The following is a 12,056-nucleotide window of genomic DNA, read 5'->3' as shown; positions in this document are numbered from 1 at the left end:
CAATTCGCATAAACTTAATCGATCGATGTAGGTACTTGGTAACCATAGGTATTTAAAATCTTCATTACTGGTTTAAAAATTAAGAACATAAATTAAGTATAGATAGTATAATGTGATTTAGACAACTGTTTACCTATTATCATTTTATTATGTTTGTAGTTGTTAAAGTACATAATATTTAAATTGAAAAATATAATCTTTGTATTCTGGTATTAAAAATAGATACCTTACCTAAACACATGAATTAATGATGTAAAAAACCGATCAATGAATTCATTTACATTTTATTGATTTACATTAAGTACAATGTCAAATTTGGCCTTAAAGATTTAACACTTGGGTCGTTTATAAAGGGTCGCTATGTTGCTTGCGTTAACTGCCACATCGTCGTCACCAGACTTCGCGGCAGACCCCGCTGTAATCGCGTAGAAAGCCTTCGGGACAATTTTGAAACCGTATCCTCGGCGAGTCTTCCGACCACATGTTGAAGATACCTCCAGATTTTTCGGGGCGTTCAATGGGCTGTGACCGACAGCAAACTGCGCCCATGAACAAAAACAGAACGAAAAATTTAAATCGCGTCATTTCAAGAGACGGTTGTTTGGGTCTCGTTTAGATTTATACTAAATTGTGTTTTATCGGCAAGTTTGGCCAAGCGCAAGCTTCCGCCACCTACGCGGACGGAACTTTGTGATTTACCGAATTATTTGTGTCAGCCGTTCAAGTAGGTATGTAAGTACTTACATCAAAAATAAGTTTATTTATCCGTTTTGATCGGTTTATACCTACAATCTTATTCGTATTCGACTTTACTTTCCCAACCTGAGCTCGCAGGTTCCAACCGGACTAATCGAAAATCGTTATCTGCCTCTCTATGGCTCTTGTACCTATATTCGAGCATAACCAATGACATCGTAAAGATGAAACCGGAGTAGGTACTTAATCCTAATAAGATCTTGTTTCCCCTCTGGGTTACCCTGCTGCTTGACCTTTCATGTGGAAGTACCTTTGTAAAACTATGTTTTTGCCTGTTCTCTGAATTTGTTTGCTAGCTGACCCCAGGATCTCGGATTTTAATGAGCCGTGTCACAACACCAATATAAGGCTAGGGCAATGACGACCATCCGACATTACGCAATCCCAGGAGGTGTACATAAATTAAAATATTATGTACCCTTTATATAATATAACCTAGCTCTTACAGTCGGATTACAGGCATTTGCTTAGGACCATATGAAGGTTTCCAGTTTGCTGGGAATGAATTCTTCGAAACAATCTAATTTGATTGGCCTACCTATGTATATATATTGATTTATTTATATAGGGAAATAAAACAACGGTTTATTTGTGCAGTTTATTGTACAGTTCGTTCCAAACTTAACGTTTAAATCGATAACGTGTTTTTGTCACTACTTTGTATTATAAAACAGTAAATCTAGCTGAAGTGCACATGTACAACTTGTACTATCCTCCTAAGACCTAAGAGATTGAGTTGTCATAGTATAAAAATGTAAGTTTTGGTGGAGCTGAAATAAATGTATTTTAATACAAGTTACTGTGAGTTGTTTTAATGTGGAGACACGGTCAGGACCAGGGCCCCTTTATATTTTCTCGCATATAACTTTGCCGCTGACATTTGAACCTAACGTGTAGGAAATAGAGTTGATTTTGCGTTTGAAAATTGAACGTAACAAAGCAAAAGCGACTCTGTAGGTACCAATTGGATATGATTTAAATGTCACCGAACTGTAGAAGTACTGTAGGTAGAACCTTGGGCCTTAGGAGGTTATTGTAAAGCAGCTGAGAGGTTAGACGAATCTATCGATGTATTTCCAGGTGTCGAGCGTTGCGAGCACGGGGTTGACGGCCGTCGGGAGCGCGAACGACACGCCAGCGGCGATGGCGCCCTGGAAGCGGTTGGCGTAGTCGATGATCACATCCTCGAGCATGGCGTTCACCACCTGGTCGATGTTACCGCCCCCGATCACGCCGGTCAGCTCGGACTGGAAGTAAAATGCTGTTGGTGAGCTTTTTACCGCATATTAGGTAACTTTAAAAATGCGAGTATGAAACAGTTCATGTGACCAGTGAACTTAGTGTATACTTAAACTGGTAGTTCGCCCCGAAATGAGACTCCTGTAGAGAGACAAAACGATCTACAGAAATTATGAGGGTTTGGTCACTTTTCAGTACTATGGAGGAGAATTTCTCTCAATATGATTTTGGGCACCTAACAAAAATACTATTCTATTAGAGTTTTTCGTACATAAACGTTCTTAACATATATAGGTAGGTATAAAATAAATCAAATCGTAGCCATAGACAGTTGGGTATGTAAATACAATTCGACGTTTGGCGGTTTTAGGTTACTTAGCATCACTTGCACCATCCTAATAACCCGGGGTTAACCGGTAAAACCTACCATGGAGTTACCATGGTTACCAGTGCAATTTGACACTGAGTTAACGGTTTAACCGGTTAACCTCGGGTTAGTGGGATAGTGCAAGTGGCCCCTAAAAATTAGTTCGAAAAAGCACCTGTCAGCGTAACCATCGAGTTTGAAAAATACTATAAGTACCTATTATGCATGCCAAAGCACTTTAGTACGTATAACGATGATGTCTATTCCAATTAGTTACCTTGAAATGAGGAATCTGGTAAGAGGAGTTGATGACTCTGTCGACTAGCACCGACTGGCCATCTTCCGACTGCTTCAGGATCAACGTTCCACTGAAGCGGAAACCATCAATTTGGAATCTAGGAAAAAGTAAAAAATACTTTATTTAAGGAATTAGCACATAATTAAAGCCTAATAGCCATAAGTTCCTCGATTGTGACTGACATAGTTAGGTGAACAAGCATGTTTAGCGTGTAGGTAGGTATACTTACATATGCTGTAAGGGTCTTTCCTTGGCAAACGAATAATGAGATGTACTACTACCTATTTTGTAAGTGTAAGGGAAACTAATAAATCGAATAATTACTGTAAATGTCCAGTTATTTATGAAGTATGTTATTTATTATGTTTTGCCTTGGTCGTGCATGCATGTTACGTATGTAATATTTTTATCGGCTTTATCGCTTCATATTTATAATTATATATGAGTTGATACTTAAGTCATTTACGCTTAATATTAGTTCAACTAAAAACCAAGCTTTAAAGCACTTCTAATGTCTACGGGAAAGACGTTTTTACAAATGCTTAAAATAGTAATTTTTTTATCTATTTACCTTGCTTTGCCTTTTCCGTACAGAGGAATAGCAGTTAGCAGATCTCCAACCAAATCGTAGCTCTCTGGGAATATAAAGATAAAATAATAAAATTCCTACAAAATACATAGACAAATTCTATAAAATTCTTCCTGCGAAAACGAAACGGAGGCCTAGTCGGGGCCCTCGGGTCAAATAATTTGGGGACTAAATGAGAGGAGATAATGAAGGCATGGCCAAAATTATTAACGAGAGCCAACAAGAGAGAGAGAGAGAGAGAGAGAGAGAGAGAGAGAGAGAGAGAGAAGCGAAGATAGCGAAGATAAACTATCTCCCGTATTACACACAATATTTTAGTATTTACAATAAACTTGCCCGGAAATTAATACAACGGACACAAATACTTATAAGCACGTGTAATATACAATTAAATAACAAATAATTTAATACAATTAAAAAACCAATCTGACAACACGCATAGCAACCGAATGAAGAATTGGAAAATTAGTAGATATTCACTTTTTACGTGAAAATGAGAATACGATATAGGATTGATCAAGATTTTCACGGTAACCAAATGGTGGTTATACCTAAATGCGTGGTGACGTAGAAAAAAATTAGTAGTATTTGACGTATAAGGCATTAAAGGCAGCGCTCAGAGCAAGAATATGTATAGGTACCAACACTACACAAGGGTGGAGGCCTGGAGCGGGGACGTACTCGTAGGTACCGAACGAGATAGTCTTATGGAACTTTCAGTAGGAGTAGTAGAGAATTTTTAATTTATCCCTACTTCTAGGATGTCCTAAGTGCCATGTCAAATCGGTAGCGGTATTGATGTTACCCACCAGTGCTTGGTGGGTAACAATGAACACGACTAACTTAACAACTTGTTGCTACTCATGCTACTGTATAGTATTTGCTTTGAGAGGCAAATGCTAAATTATCTACAAATAAATTTATTTCAGAAAATGTAGGTACCTACACGTAATTGAAAATGTACCTAATCAAGTAGGTAGCTAGATTAAAAAAAAGTGATCAATGACTATGCGTCGTTGCGCTTTTCAAAGCTGATATGTGTTCGATTTTTGATTCACAAATAGTTACCTAGCAACAAAATACATAAGGTATTCATTTGATTATGATCTCGCACAAATAAGATTTGGTAAGCGCAACGACGATTATGGTATAATAATATACTCCGCCTGGTACTCTCTTCCCGTCTTTTCGTGGTCACGTGACTGACACAAGCCTACGTCATCATGCAACAGCGCTATATATAGCGGCCATGTTATTGTGACGTAGGCTTTGTGTGACTCTGGGAAGAGAAGGCCGTGTTTAATTAGACTATGTCAATGACTAAATTCGCTCAGCAAAGTAGACTAGGTATAATAGTATATATTGCTCACCGGCTTCGATCACAATGCTGGGCACAGAGATGTCCACTTCGAAGGACAAGTCGGACGGCGTGAACCTGCTGGTATGCACCTCGAATCCGCCGATACCAGTCATTAAGGCATTCTTCAAGTCCAGGTCAAGGCTACAATTGAAACAAGTAATTAATACTTAGCACAAATAACTTGTAAGTACTCTTATTCTTATTTACAGTATATGATAGTATAATATACTTGTTTAATATTTATTATACTTTTTTAGCAATAGATTAATGGTGACGAAAAAGTAGAATGACATAAAGTAGAATTATTATATTTCATCACGATTTAAATTTCCACCTGTATGTTACCACCATCAGATTCTATAAATCAAGCAATGCTGATAAACATGCCGTAATCTAATACAATTAACAATCAATCATAATTGATACCTACTTAATCACCCCAAAACAAAAAGCAGTTATTCATTTTTTCAAGAGCTAATTTTGAATCACAAAGATTCTAAACAATTTAGAAATTTGCGTACGTTTAAGTGACATTAAACGTCACTTTGGTCATTTAGTTTTACGCTTTCAACAAAATCCTATTTTACTCCCCCTTTTTATAAACACAACTTTGGCCACCGAATACAGTCCATTGAGTAAGTATAGGTAGTCTTTTTCGGTGCTGTTATAGGTAACCGTGGAGTTTAAAAAGATCGCCAAGCAGACTTACTTGACGAGTCCCAATGGAAGGTATAGGTGGAATTCCTCCAAGAACAAGGGGTCTAGAGGTGGAATGCCAAAGAGTGAAGATCCACTGTTAATGACGACACGGATATAGTTGAATAGCTGACGGATCAACTGGTTGATAAGGAATTCAATGGCTGCGTTCCTCTCGGAGCCCGTAAGTCCATTATCGGAAATATCTGTAAAGTTGAAATAGATATATATTCAACACAATCAAAATATACAGGATATACTTGACTACTTATAAGCTAGTTATCCAGCGTTTAATTAGTGCTTTTCACTTCGCCAATAATTAAAGATTATTTACTTAGATGGCGTACATTTTCAATTAATTTTAAACTAAAGTTGCATTATCGAGAAGCACTGGGATATTTGTCTCCTAGAATAGAAATATTAAGTTCCATTTACCGAAGCCGAGGTCGATCTTTTCTACGGCAGTCGGCACCGCTACCACGACCGCACACAGCAGCAAAACTCCTAGCAACTTCATTCTGAAAATGAAAGTTGATGTGTCTTGGTTATGCAGCACTGTTTTATGTTGGTAGTGTAAAAAGTCGTTCGTTTTAGATTATCAAACTCAACTTAAGGGGAGAGAGCAGTTACTAAATGGCGATCCACAAAGGACCAAGAGGGCATACATAGTACGTAAGTACAAGAGAAAATTGATAGAAAAATACTATGTAATCCTTGCCTAGCTGATACTTGATTATAATTCTTTTGGATCTCAATTGTAAGGAGGAACATAGGTGCCTACCGCAAACCTCACATCTAGAGCCCAAGTCAATTAAGGATCAAGTCCAAAACTTTGGGAACTTTCAAGTTTGTGAAAAAAAAACAGAAAATAATCTTAAGTTGTCTCTTGATCGTGGAGTTTGTGTGCTAAAGGATGAATAAGAGTATTTGCTCTTCAGGATTACCTACAGAGGGTTACGGTAGGTAGTCAATAAAATATTAACTCTTTTTTATTATACACACCTGTTTGTATCGCTGATATTTGGCGAACTGATCTCCTGCCGAGTTGGAATCAGGAAGAGCCCTCACACAGGCAGGTAACGCGATAATCGTCGTAGATAGGTAATCGATTCTTACGCGTCGATCAATCAAGACTGGGTCTGTCAGCGAATTGGTCTAATATTATCTTTATAGGTACCTACTTAATTTTTCGGCAAGTACGATACCGCGAGGCCTTTTTTAGATGTAGGTTTTTAGTAACTTCGATAGCCGTTCGCGCTTTTTTGTCTGTACAATATTTTTTTAGCGGTAGGTAATATAAATAAAAAGCATTAAGCTAAACGATTTATTGTATTAAAATACTAAAACAAACAACACGATAATGTCGATTTGCGTAGGTATATAGTCACTGGTCTTTCATAACGTCATGAAGTGATTCTAACTTTTAATTTAGCTTCCATTATTTGACCTACACTTACTAACAAAGGCATGTAAAAAGAACATACCTACATAATTAAAGTCAATTAAATAATGAATTGATGAATTCTTTGAGTAAGGCGGTGCACTGCGCGGCGATAGCTCTGTTGAACCTATTGAGGTGGTCCGCCAGCAGCTCGCCTACCATCGCGTTGAACACGTCGTCTATGTTACAATCGAATTCAGTACGACTCTGTAATACAAAAGTATAGCTTTATCCGCAATAGATGATATTGATGATATTGTGATGTGGATGATGGGAGATGGAACAAACGCATGTCCCCGATTCGATGGAAGAATACCTAAAACTAAAATCCCGGCCTGACCATCAGCCGAATATCCGGTATCCGGCCGCCGGATACTCGGCCAGCGGAACTATACCTACATTTCGGTTTTTCAGGTGCGCATTCTGCAGGTTTGACCTGTTTCCTAGTGAACGTTCGCGCGAACTGATTTCTAGATTCGAAATGATTGCGCGTGCAAGTCAATGGAATTATTAAATTGTTTTAAAATAATAAACAAGTACGTTTATGACCGTGTCTGTTTCTTAAATCCAATTTGTTTACTCCGAAATCAAGAAATCCGGTATCCGGGCGGATAGTAGGTCACTATCCGGTATCCGGCCAGATAGTAAAATAATGGCCGGATAGTAACATGTTATCCGGAGCATCTCTAGTATTGACCACTAGATTTCAATTCTATTAGTAGAATTTAAACTCCTGTAGATATTTAAAGAAACACACGAAATCGACTGGTCGAAATTCAAAAATCGCCCCCCTGGTCATGTAACTATTTTATTTTTAATTGTCCCCGATCTACCCTACGCATTATTGTGTAGGGACCTACCTACACAGTTCCTATTCTAAAGCCTAACTTTATGCATCATTCTTAGTTAAGTACATGACATACTATAAATAAGTCACTGATTTCTGACTCGCATTTACTTCATAAGTAAATACTAAATAGGTCTTAAAATTGTACGTAAAAACCGGGCAAGTGCGAGTCGGACTCGCGCACGAAGGGTTCCGTACCATAAAGCAAAAAAAAAAAACGGAAAAAAATACAAAAAGAAAACGGTCACCCATCCAAGTACTGACCACGCCCGACGTTGCTTAACTTTGGTCAAAAATTACGTTTACTGTATGGGAGCCCCATTTAAATCTTTATTTTATTTTGTTTTTAGTATTTGTTGTTATAGCGGCAACAGAAATACATCATCTGTGAAAATTTCAACTGTCTAGCTATCACGGTTCTTGAGATACAGCCTGGTGCCAGACAGACGGACGGACGGACGGACGGACAGCGAAGTCTTAGTAATAGGGTCCCGTTTTACCCTTTGGGTACGGAACCCTAAAATGTGGTTACTACTGTAATCACTAATCAATCGGATAAGACAACGAAGCTTATTTTTGACGTTGTATAGCGATTAAATCACGGCTGCTTGTGGCAAACAGAGACGATCATTGAGATATGAATAGCGGTAGAACAACGACACTTGTGAACGATTAAAATACCTACACATGATAAGCAACTGCTTAAAGCCCTTAATTTTTAGGGTTCCGTACCCAAAAGCCTTTAAGTGTTAGGGTTCCGTACCCAAAGGGTAAAACGGGACCCTATTACTAAGACTGCTGTCCGTCCGTCCGTCCATCCGTCTGTCACCACAGGCTGTATCTCACGAACCGTGATAGCTAGACAGTTGAAATTTTCACAGATGATGTATTTCTGTTGCCGCTATAACAACAAATACTAAAAACAGAATAAAATAAAGATTTAAGTGGGACTCCCATACAACAAACGTGATTTTTGACCGAAGTTAAGCAACGTCGGGCGGGGTCAGTACTTGGATGGGTGACCGTTTTTTTTGCCTTTTTTGCATTATGGTACGGAACCCTTTGTGCGTAAGTCCGACTCGCACTTGCCCGGTTTTTAATATTTTGAGAGCTCATCTCTTTATAGGTTTCATGGACTTCGTTTCACTACCTTGGCCTTATAAAACAAAGTCCCCCGCCGCGTCTCGCGTTTGTCTGTATGTATGTTCGCGATATAATTACTCAGAAACTAAATACTTAACTGATTTTAACGCGTTTTTTGCGGTAGGTTTAGGTGTAAGTACATATAAGGGCGAGTCGCTAGTTAAAACAAAAACCGTTTTTGATAAATAAGAACTTAGTCACTAACACTTACCAAAATACTGCCAATACTGAAACCAGAGTCCTCGAAGCTTTCAATAGACGTATAGTCTGAGAAATGCAGCACAATTTTAGTCCATATCCTTAAATCCGTTATTTGGAAACTGCAACACAGAATTAGGTACTAAGTATAGTTAATGCAGCTCATGGTTAGTGATGAATAGGTACTCACAGATTGTAATCCCTGACATCCAAGTAAAAAACCGGACAAGTGCGAGTCGGACTCGCCCACCGAGGTTCCGTACTTTTTAGTATTTGTTGTTATAGCGGCTTAGCGGCAACAGAAATACATCATCGGTGTAAATTTCAACAGCCTGGTGACAGACAGACGGACACTGGACAGTGCAGACGCCGGTTCGAACCGAAGGGCTTGGTCACTTTTTCTTTAGCATATATTACATCTATTTCAATTCAGATTTTTTTAATTATAGCATTTCAGTAAAGAAGGAGTTTACTTCCCCTTTGCTGGCCTGGTACTTTGAACTCCACCGATAAACAGCTGCCAGGCGACCGTGTGAAGTAACCCTCATAGTATAGCAAAATCAGCAAACGAAAGAAAAAGGGTTTATTTGCTCTACAATTAAATATGCTTATATCGGTTCTTTTATTATTCATTGAATACATATGTGTCAAATGCATTAAAAAACTTACAGCAACTTTCCTTCACCAGATAACGGCAAGGCTGCCATAATATGTCCCTTCATGGTGTAGTAATCTGTCCAGAAACAATGTTCAGCTTTAGTCTTGAAATATATGTGACGTTATCAAGTATAAAGTTTTTGGCAAAAATTTCATTTTTGGTACAAGGTTTTATCGCCGACTGTACTTTTTTCCACAGGCAACTAACAAAGTTACCTTTAACCGAGCAATTCTTGTATAGGTATTTATTTTTTATACCTATGTATATATATATTGCAGGGATCTCGGAAACGCTCTAACGATTTCGATGAAATTTGCTATATGGAGGTTTCCGGAGGCGAAAAATCGATCTAACTTGGTCTAATCTCTAGGAAAACGCGCATTTTCGAGTTTTTATATGTTTTCCGAGCTTTGCTCGGTCTCCGAGATATTATAACTTTAAACGAGCAACTGTTGTATGCATGTATGTACATATGTATTTATATATTTCGAGAATATTGGAAACTGCTCTAACGATTTCGATGAAATTTGCTATATGAGGGTTTTCGGGCACGAAAAATCGATCTAGCTAGATCTAGGTCTTATCTCTGAGGAAACGCGCATTTTTGAGTTTTTATATGTTTTCCGAGCGAAACTCGGAAAAAATAAGCGAGAACGAGAGATAGGTATGAATATTTGAAAGCTAATAAAATAAAAATCTGTCATTATAGTGTAAGTTCACCTGCGTCCAATTGCAGTTTAGGGAACTTGATATCAATATCAATGTGAAGTCTGACTCCGTCAGAGATTATCTCCGACTTGATGAGCTCGTAGTCAGACAAACCGGTGACCGACCCGTTAGTAAGATCCGCGCTGATGCTGCAATAAATACCTACATAAGTATTAACCTAACTAAGGCCAATGTGGATAATATTTCCTTCATAGGGACTATTCCGTCCAAGAGCGTGTATATTTCTTTGATTTCCAATTGTAGGAATTAAAAAACATCTGCTTTATGATTTCTGAAACTAAAAGCAAATGCTGCTTTGTCGATTATATTATCAATTTTGTTTGTCGTTCAAGAAAAACGCTAGAGTAGACGGAATTGGCCTCATTCATGACCTTACCCACTGTAGGTAGGTAAGATCAATTGAGAAATAAAATGTAACTAAGGGGTTACTGCGTCTATTTGAGTTGTTTTTAAACAATGTGTGATTTAGTGATAAATGCAGCTACTTGGAAATCATTTGAAAATAAAACGTAACATAGGTAGAAGGCGCTCCGAGTAATCGTATTCTAGAAATTTAAAAACAAAACGGATGGAATAAGTAACCCCATAATTGCATTTTTCCCGGTTGACTTTACATTAAGATAAATGAATAATAATTGTAATATTAGTATTAATTTCCAATCCAGTTCCAATTAGGGACTCGACAGGGAATAGGGACTACTATTTATTATACAAGTTCTACATTGAGAAGTCAGTTTCAATGAAAATTCAAAATTGGTTTTAAATTACCACGTTTAAGTTGATCGACTTTTTTGTAATTGTACTTGAATATATTCACCATAAAATTGGTCCGCACAAATCCACATGTTGGGTGTCGAAATTGATTGCGTCGCTATACGGCGGCACCGGGACCCCATCTGGCGCGTCTTTCCTACTTCTAATGTTGGACAATTGGCGCCCAGCAATTTCTAGCACTCGATCACTAACCGCTGATGATAATTCTGAAATACAATTATAATTTGTAATAAGCGACTACAATTACACGCGACTACAAACAATTATAAATGTTAGCCAAAGTACTTACAGTTTACCAGTAAATGAATTTGTAAACAGAAATGCATACATAGAACGTTTGGATACATAGGAATATCCATACCATATAACCGATATTAAACTTTCGTGAGACATATTTTAAACTGTTTAGGCGACAACGGTTTCACTCACTTGAATTTTCAAGAACCATGTCGCCAATAGCGACTAAAAATTCAAGTGAGTGAAACCGTTGTCGTCAAAACAGTATACCATAATGTCACTGAAAATTAGAACAGTACCCGCCTACTTTAGCCTACTTTACTTATTGTAAAAGATGATTATATGAGTTCAACGATCTTAGGCACAAAGGCGATGGACCATCTAATAAATCAATGACAAACGAGCTGGAACACAAACTTTTTAATTACTTCAATAATAGGCGCCGAATAAATCTATATTGTTTAGAATTATGTACCAAAAAGGTACCGAAGTACTATTAATAGTTAATAGAATGTGGTTTAAAGTGAACTTTTTACAAACCTTTGGTGCCGCTTATGATATTTACCGCCAAGGCGAGAAAGGATAACAAAACCACAGCATTCATTATTAATTTTATTGTTTTCACTAGAAGCAGTTATTAAAATATGACTTGGTTTACTTAAGGATTTATTTATATGGTTTAGCGATCGACATAAAGGTTAGCGTTATCATGAAGTTACGAAAC

At 37.7% G+C, this 12,056-nt stretch overlaps 2 protein-coding genes across 2 annotated transcripts; both read right to left on the bottom strand.

Moving 5' to 3' along the window:
- Window positions 1-1,770: 1,770 nt before the first annotated feature.
- Window positions 1,771-6,345, bottom strand: LOC134678254 (uncharacterized). Its single transcript, XM_063536726.1, has 7 exons — window positions 6,308-6,345; window positions 5,741-5,823; window positions 5,319-5,511; window positions 4,620-4,750; window positions 3,232-3,295; window positions 2,640-2,757; window positions 1,771-2,003 (listed from the first exon to the last, which is right to left on the bottom strand). The coding sequence occupies exons 2-7, from the start codon at window positions 5,820-5,822 to the stop codon at window positions 1,809-1,811; spliced, it is 783 nt and encodes a 260-aa protein (XP_063392796.1). The 5' UTR covers window position 5,823; window positions 6,308-6,345; the 3' UTR covers window positions 1,771-1,808.
- Window positions 6,346-6,551: 206 nt separating this feature from the next.
- LOC134679142 (uncharacterized) lies at window positions 6,552-9,656 on the bottom strand. Its single transcript, XM_063538010.1, has 3 exons — window positions 9,604-9,656; window positions 8,948-9,056; window positions 6,552-6,953 (listed from the first exon to the last, which is right to left on the bottom strand). The coding sequence occupies exons 1-3, from the start codon at window positions 9,654-9,656 to the stop codon at window positions 6,804-6,806; spliced, it is 312 nt and encodes a 103-aa protein (XP_063394080.1). The 3' UTR covers window positions 6,552-6,803.
- Between the last annotated feature and the right edge of the window lie 2,400 nt (window positions 9,657-12,056).

Source organism: Cydia fagiglandana, chromosome Z (genome assembly GCF_963556715.1).
Source record: "Cydia fagiglandana chromosome Z, ilCydFagi1.1, whole genome shotgun sequence".
Taxonomy (NCBI): domain Eukaryota; kingdom Metazoa; phylum Arthropoda; class Insecta; order Lepidoptera; family Tortricidae; genus Cydia; species Cydia fagiglandana.
This window is presented reverse-complemented; position numbering and strand designations above follow the sequence as displayed.

Excerpts from the sequence above, each read along its gene's own strand:
- LOC134678254 (XM_063536726.1), bottom strand. The coding sequence starts at position 5,822 with ATGAAGTTGCTAGGAGTTTTGCTGCTGTGTGCGGTCGTGGTAGCGGTG. Across the intron at positions 3,296-4,619 it reads CAGCATTGTGATCGAAGCCG|AGAGCTACGATTTGGTTGGA; the intron begins GTGAGCAATATA and ends TTATATTCCCAG. Across the intron at positions 2,758-3,231 it reads TACGGAAAAGGCAAAGCAAG|ATTCCAAATTGATGGTTTCC; the intron begins GTAAATAGATAA and ends ACTTTTTCCTAG.
- LOC134679142 (XM_063538010.1), bottom strand. The coding sequence starts at position 9,656 with ATGAAGGGACATATTATGGCAGCCTTGCCGTTATCTGGTGAAGGAAAG. Across the intron at positions 9,057-9,603 it reads TCTGGTGAAGGAAAGTTGCT|TTTCCAAATAACGGATTTAA; the intron begins GTAAGTTTTTTA and ends TCTGTGTTGCAG. Across the intron at positions 6,954-8,947 it reads TCAGTATTGGCAGTATTTTG|AGTCGTACTGAATTCGATTG; the intron begins GTAAGTGTTAGT and ends TTTGTATTACAG.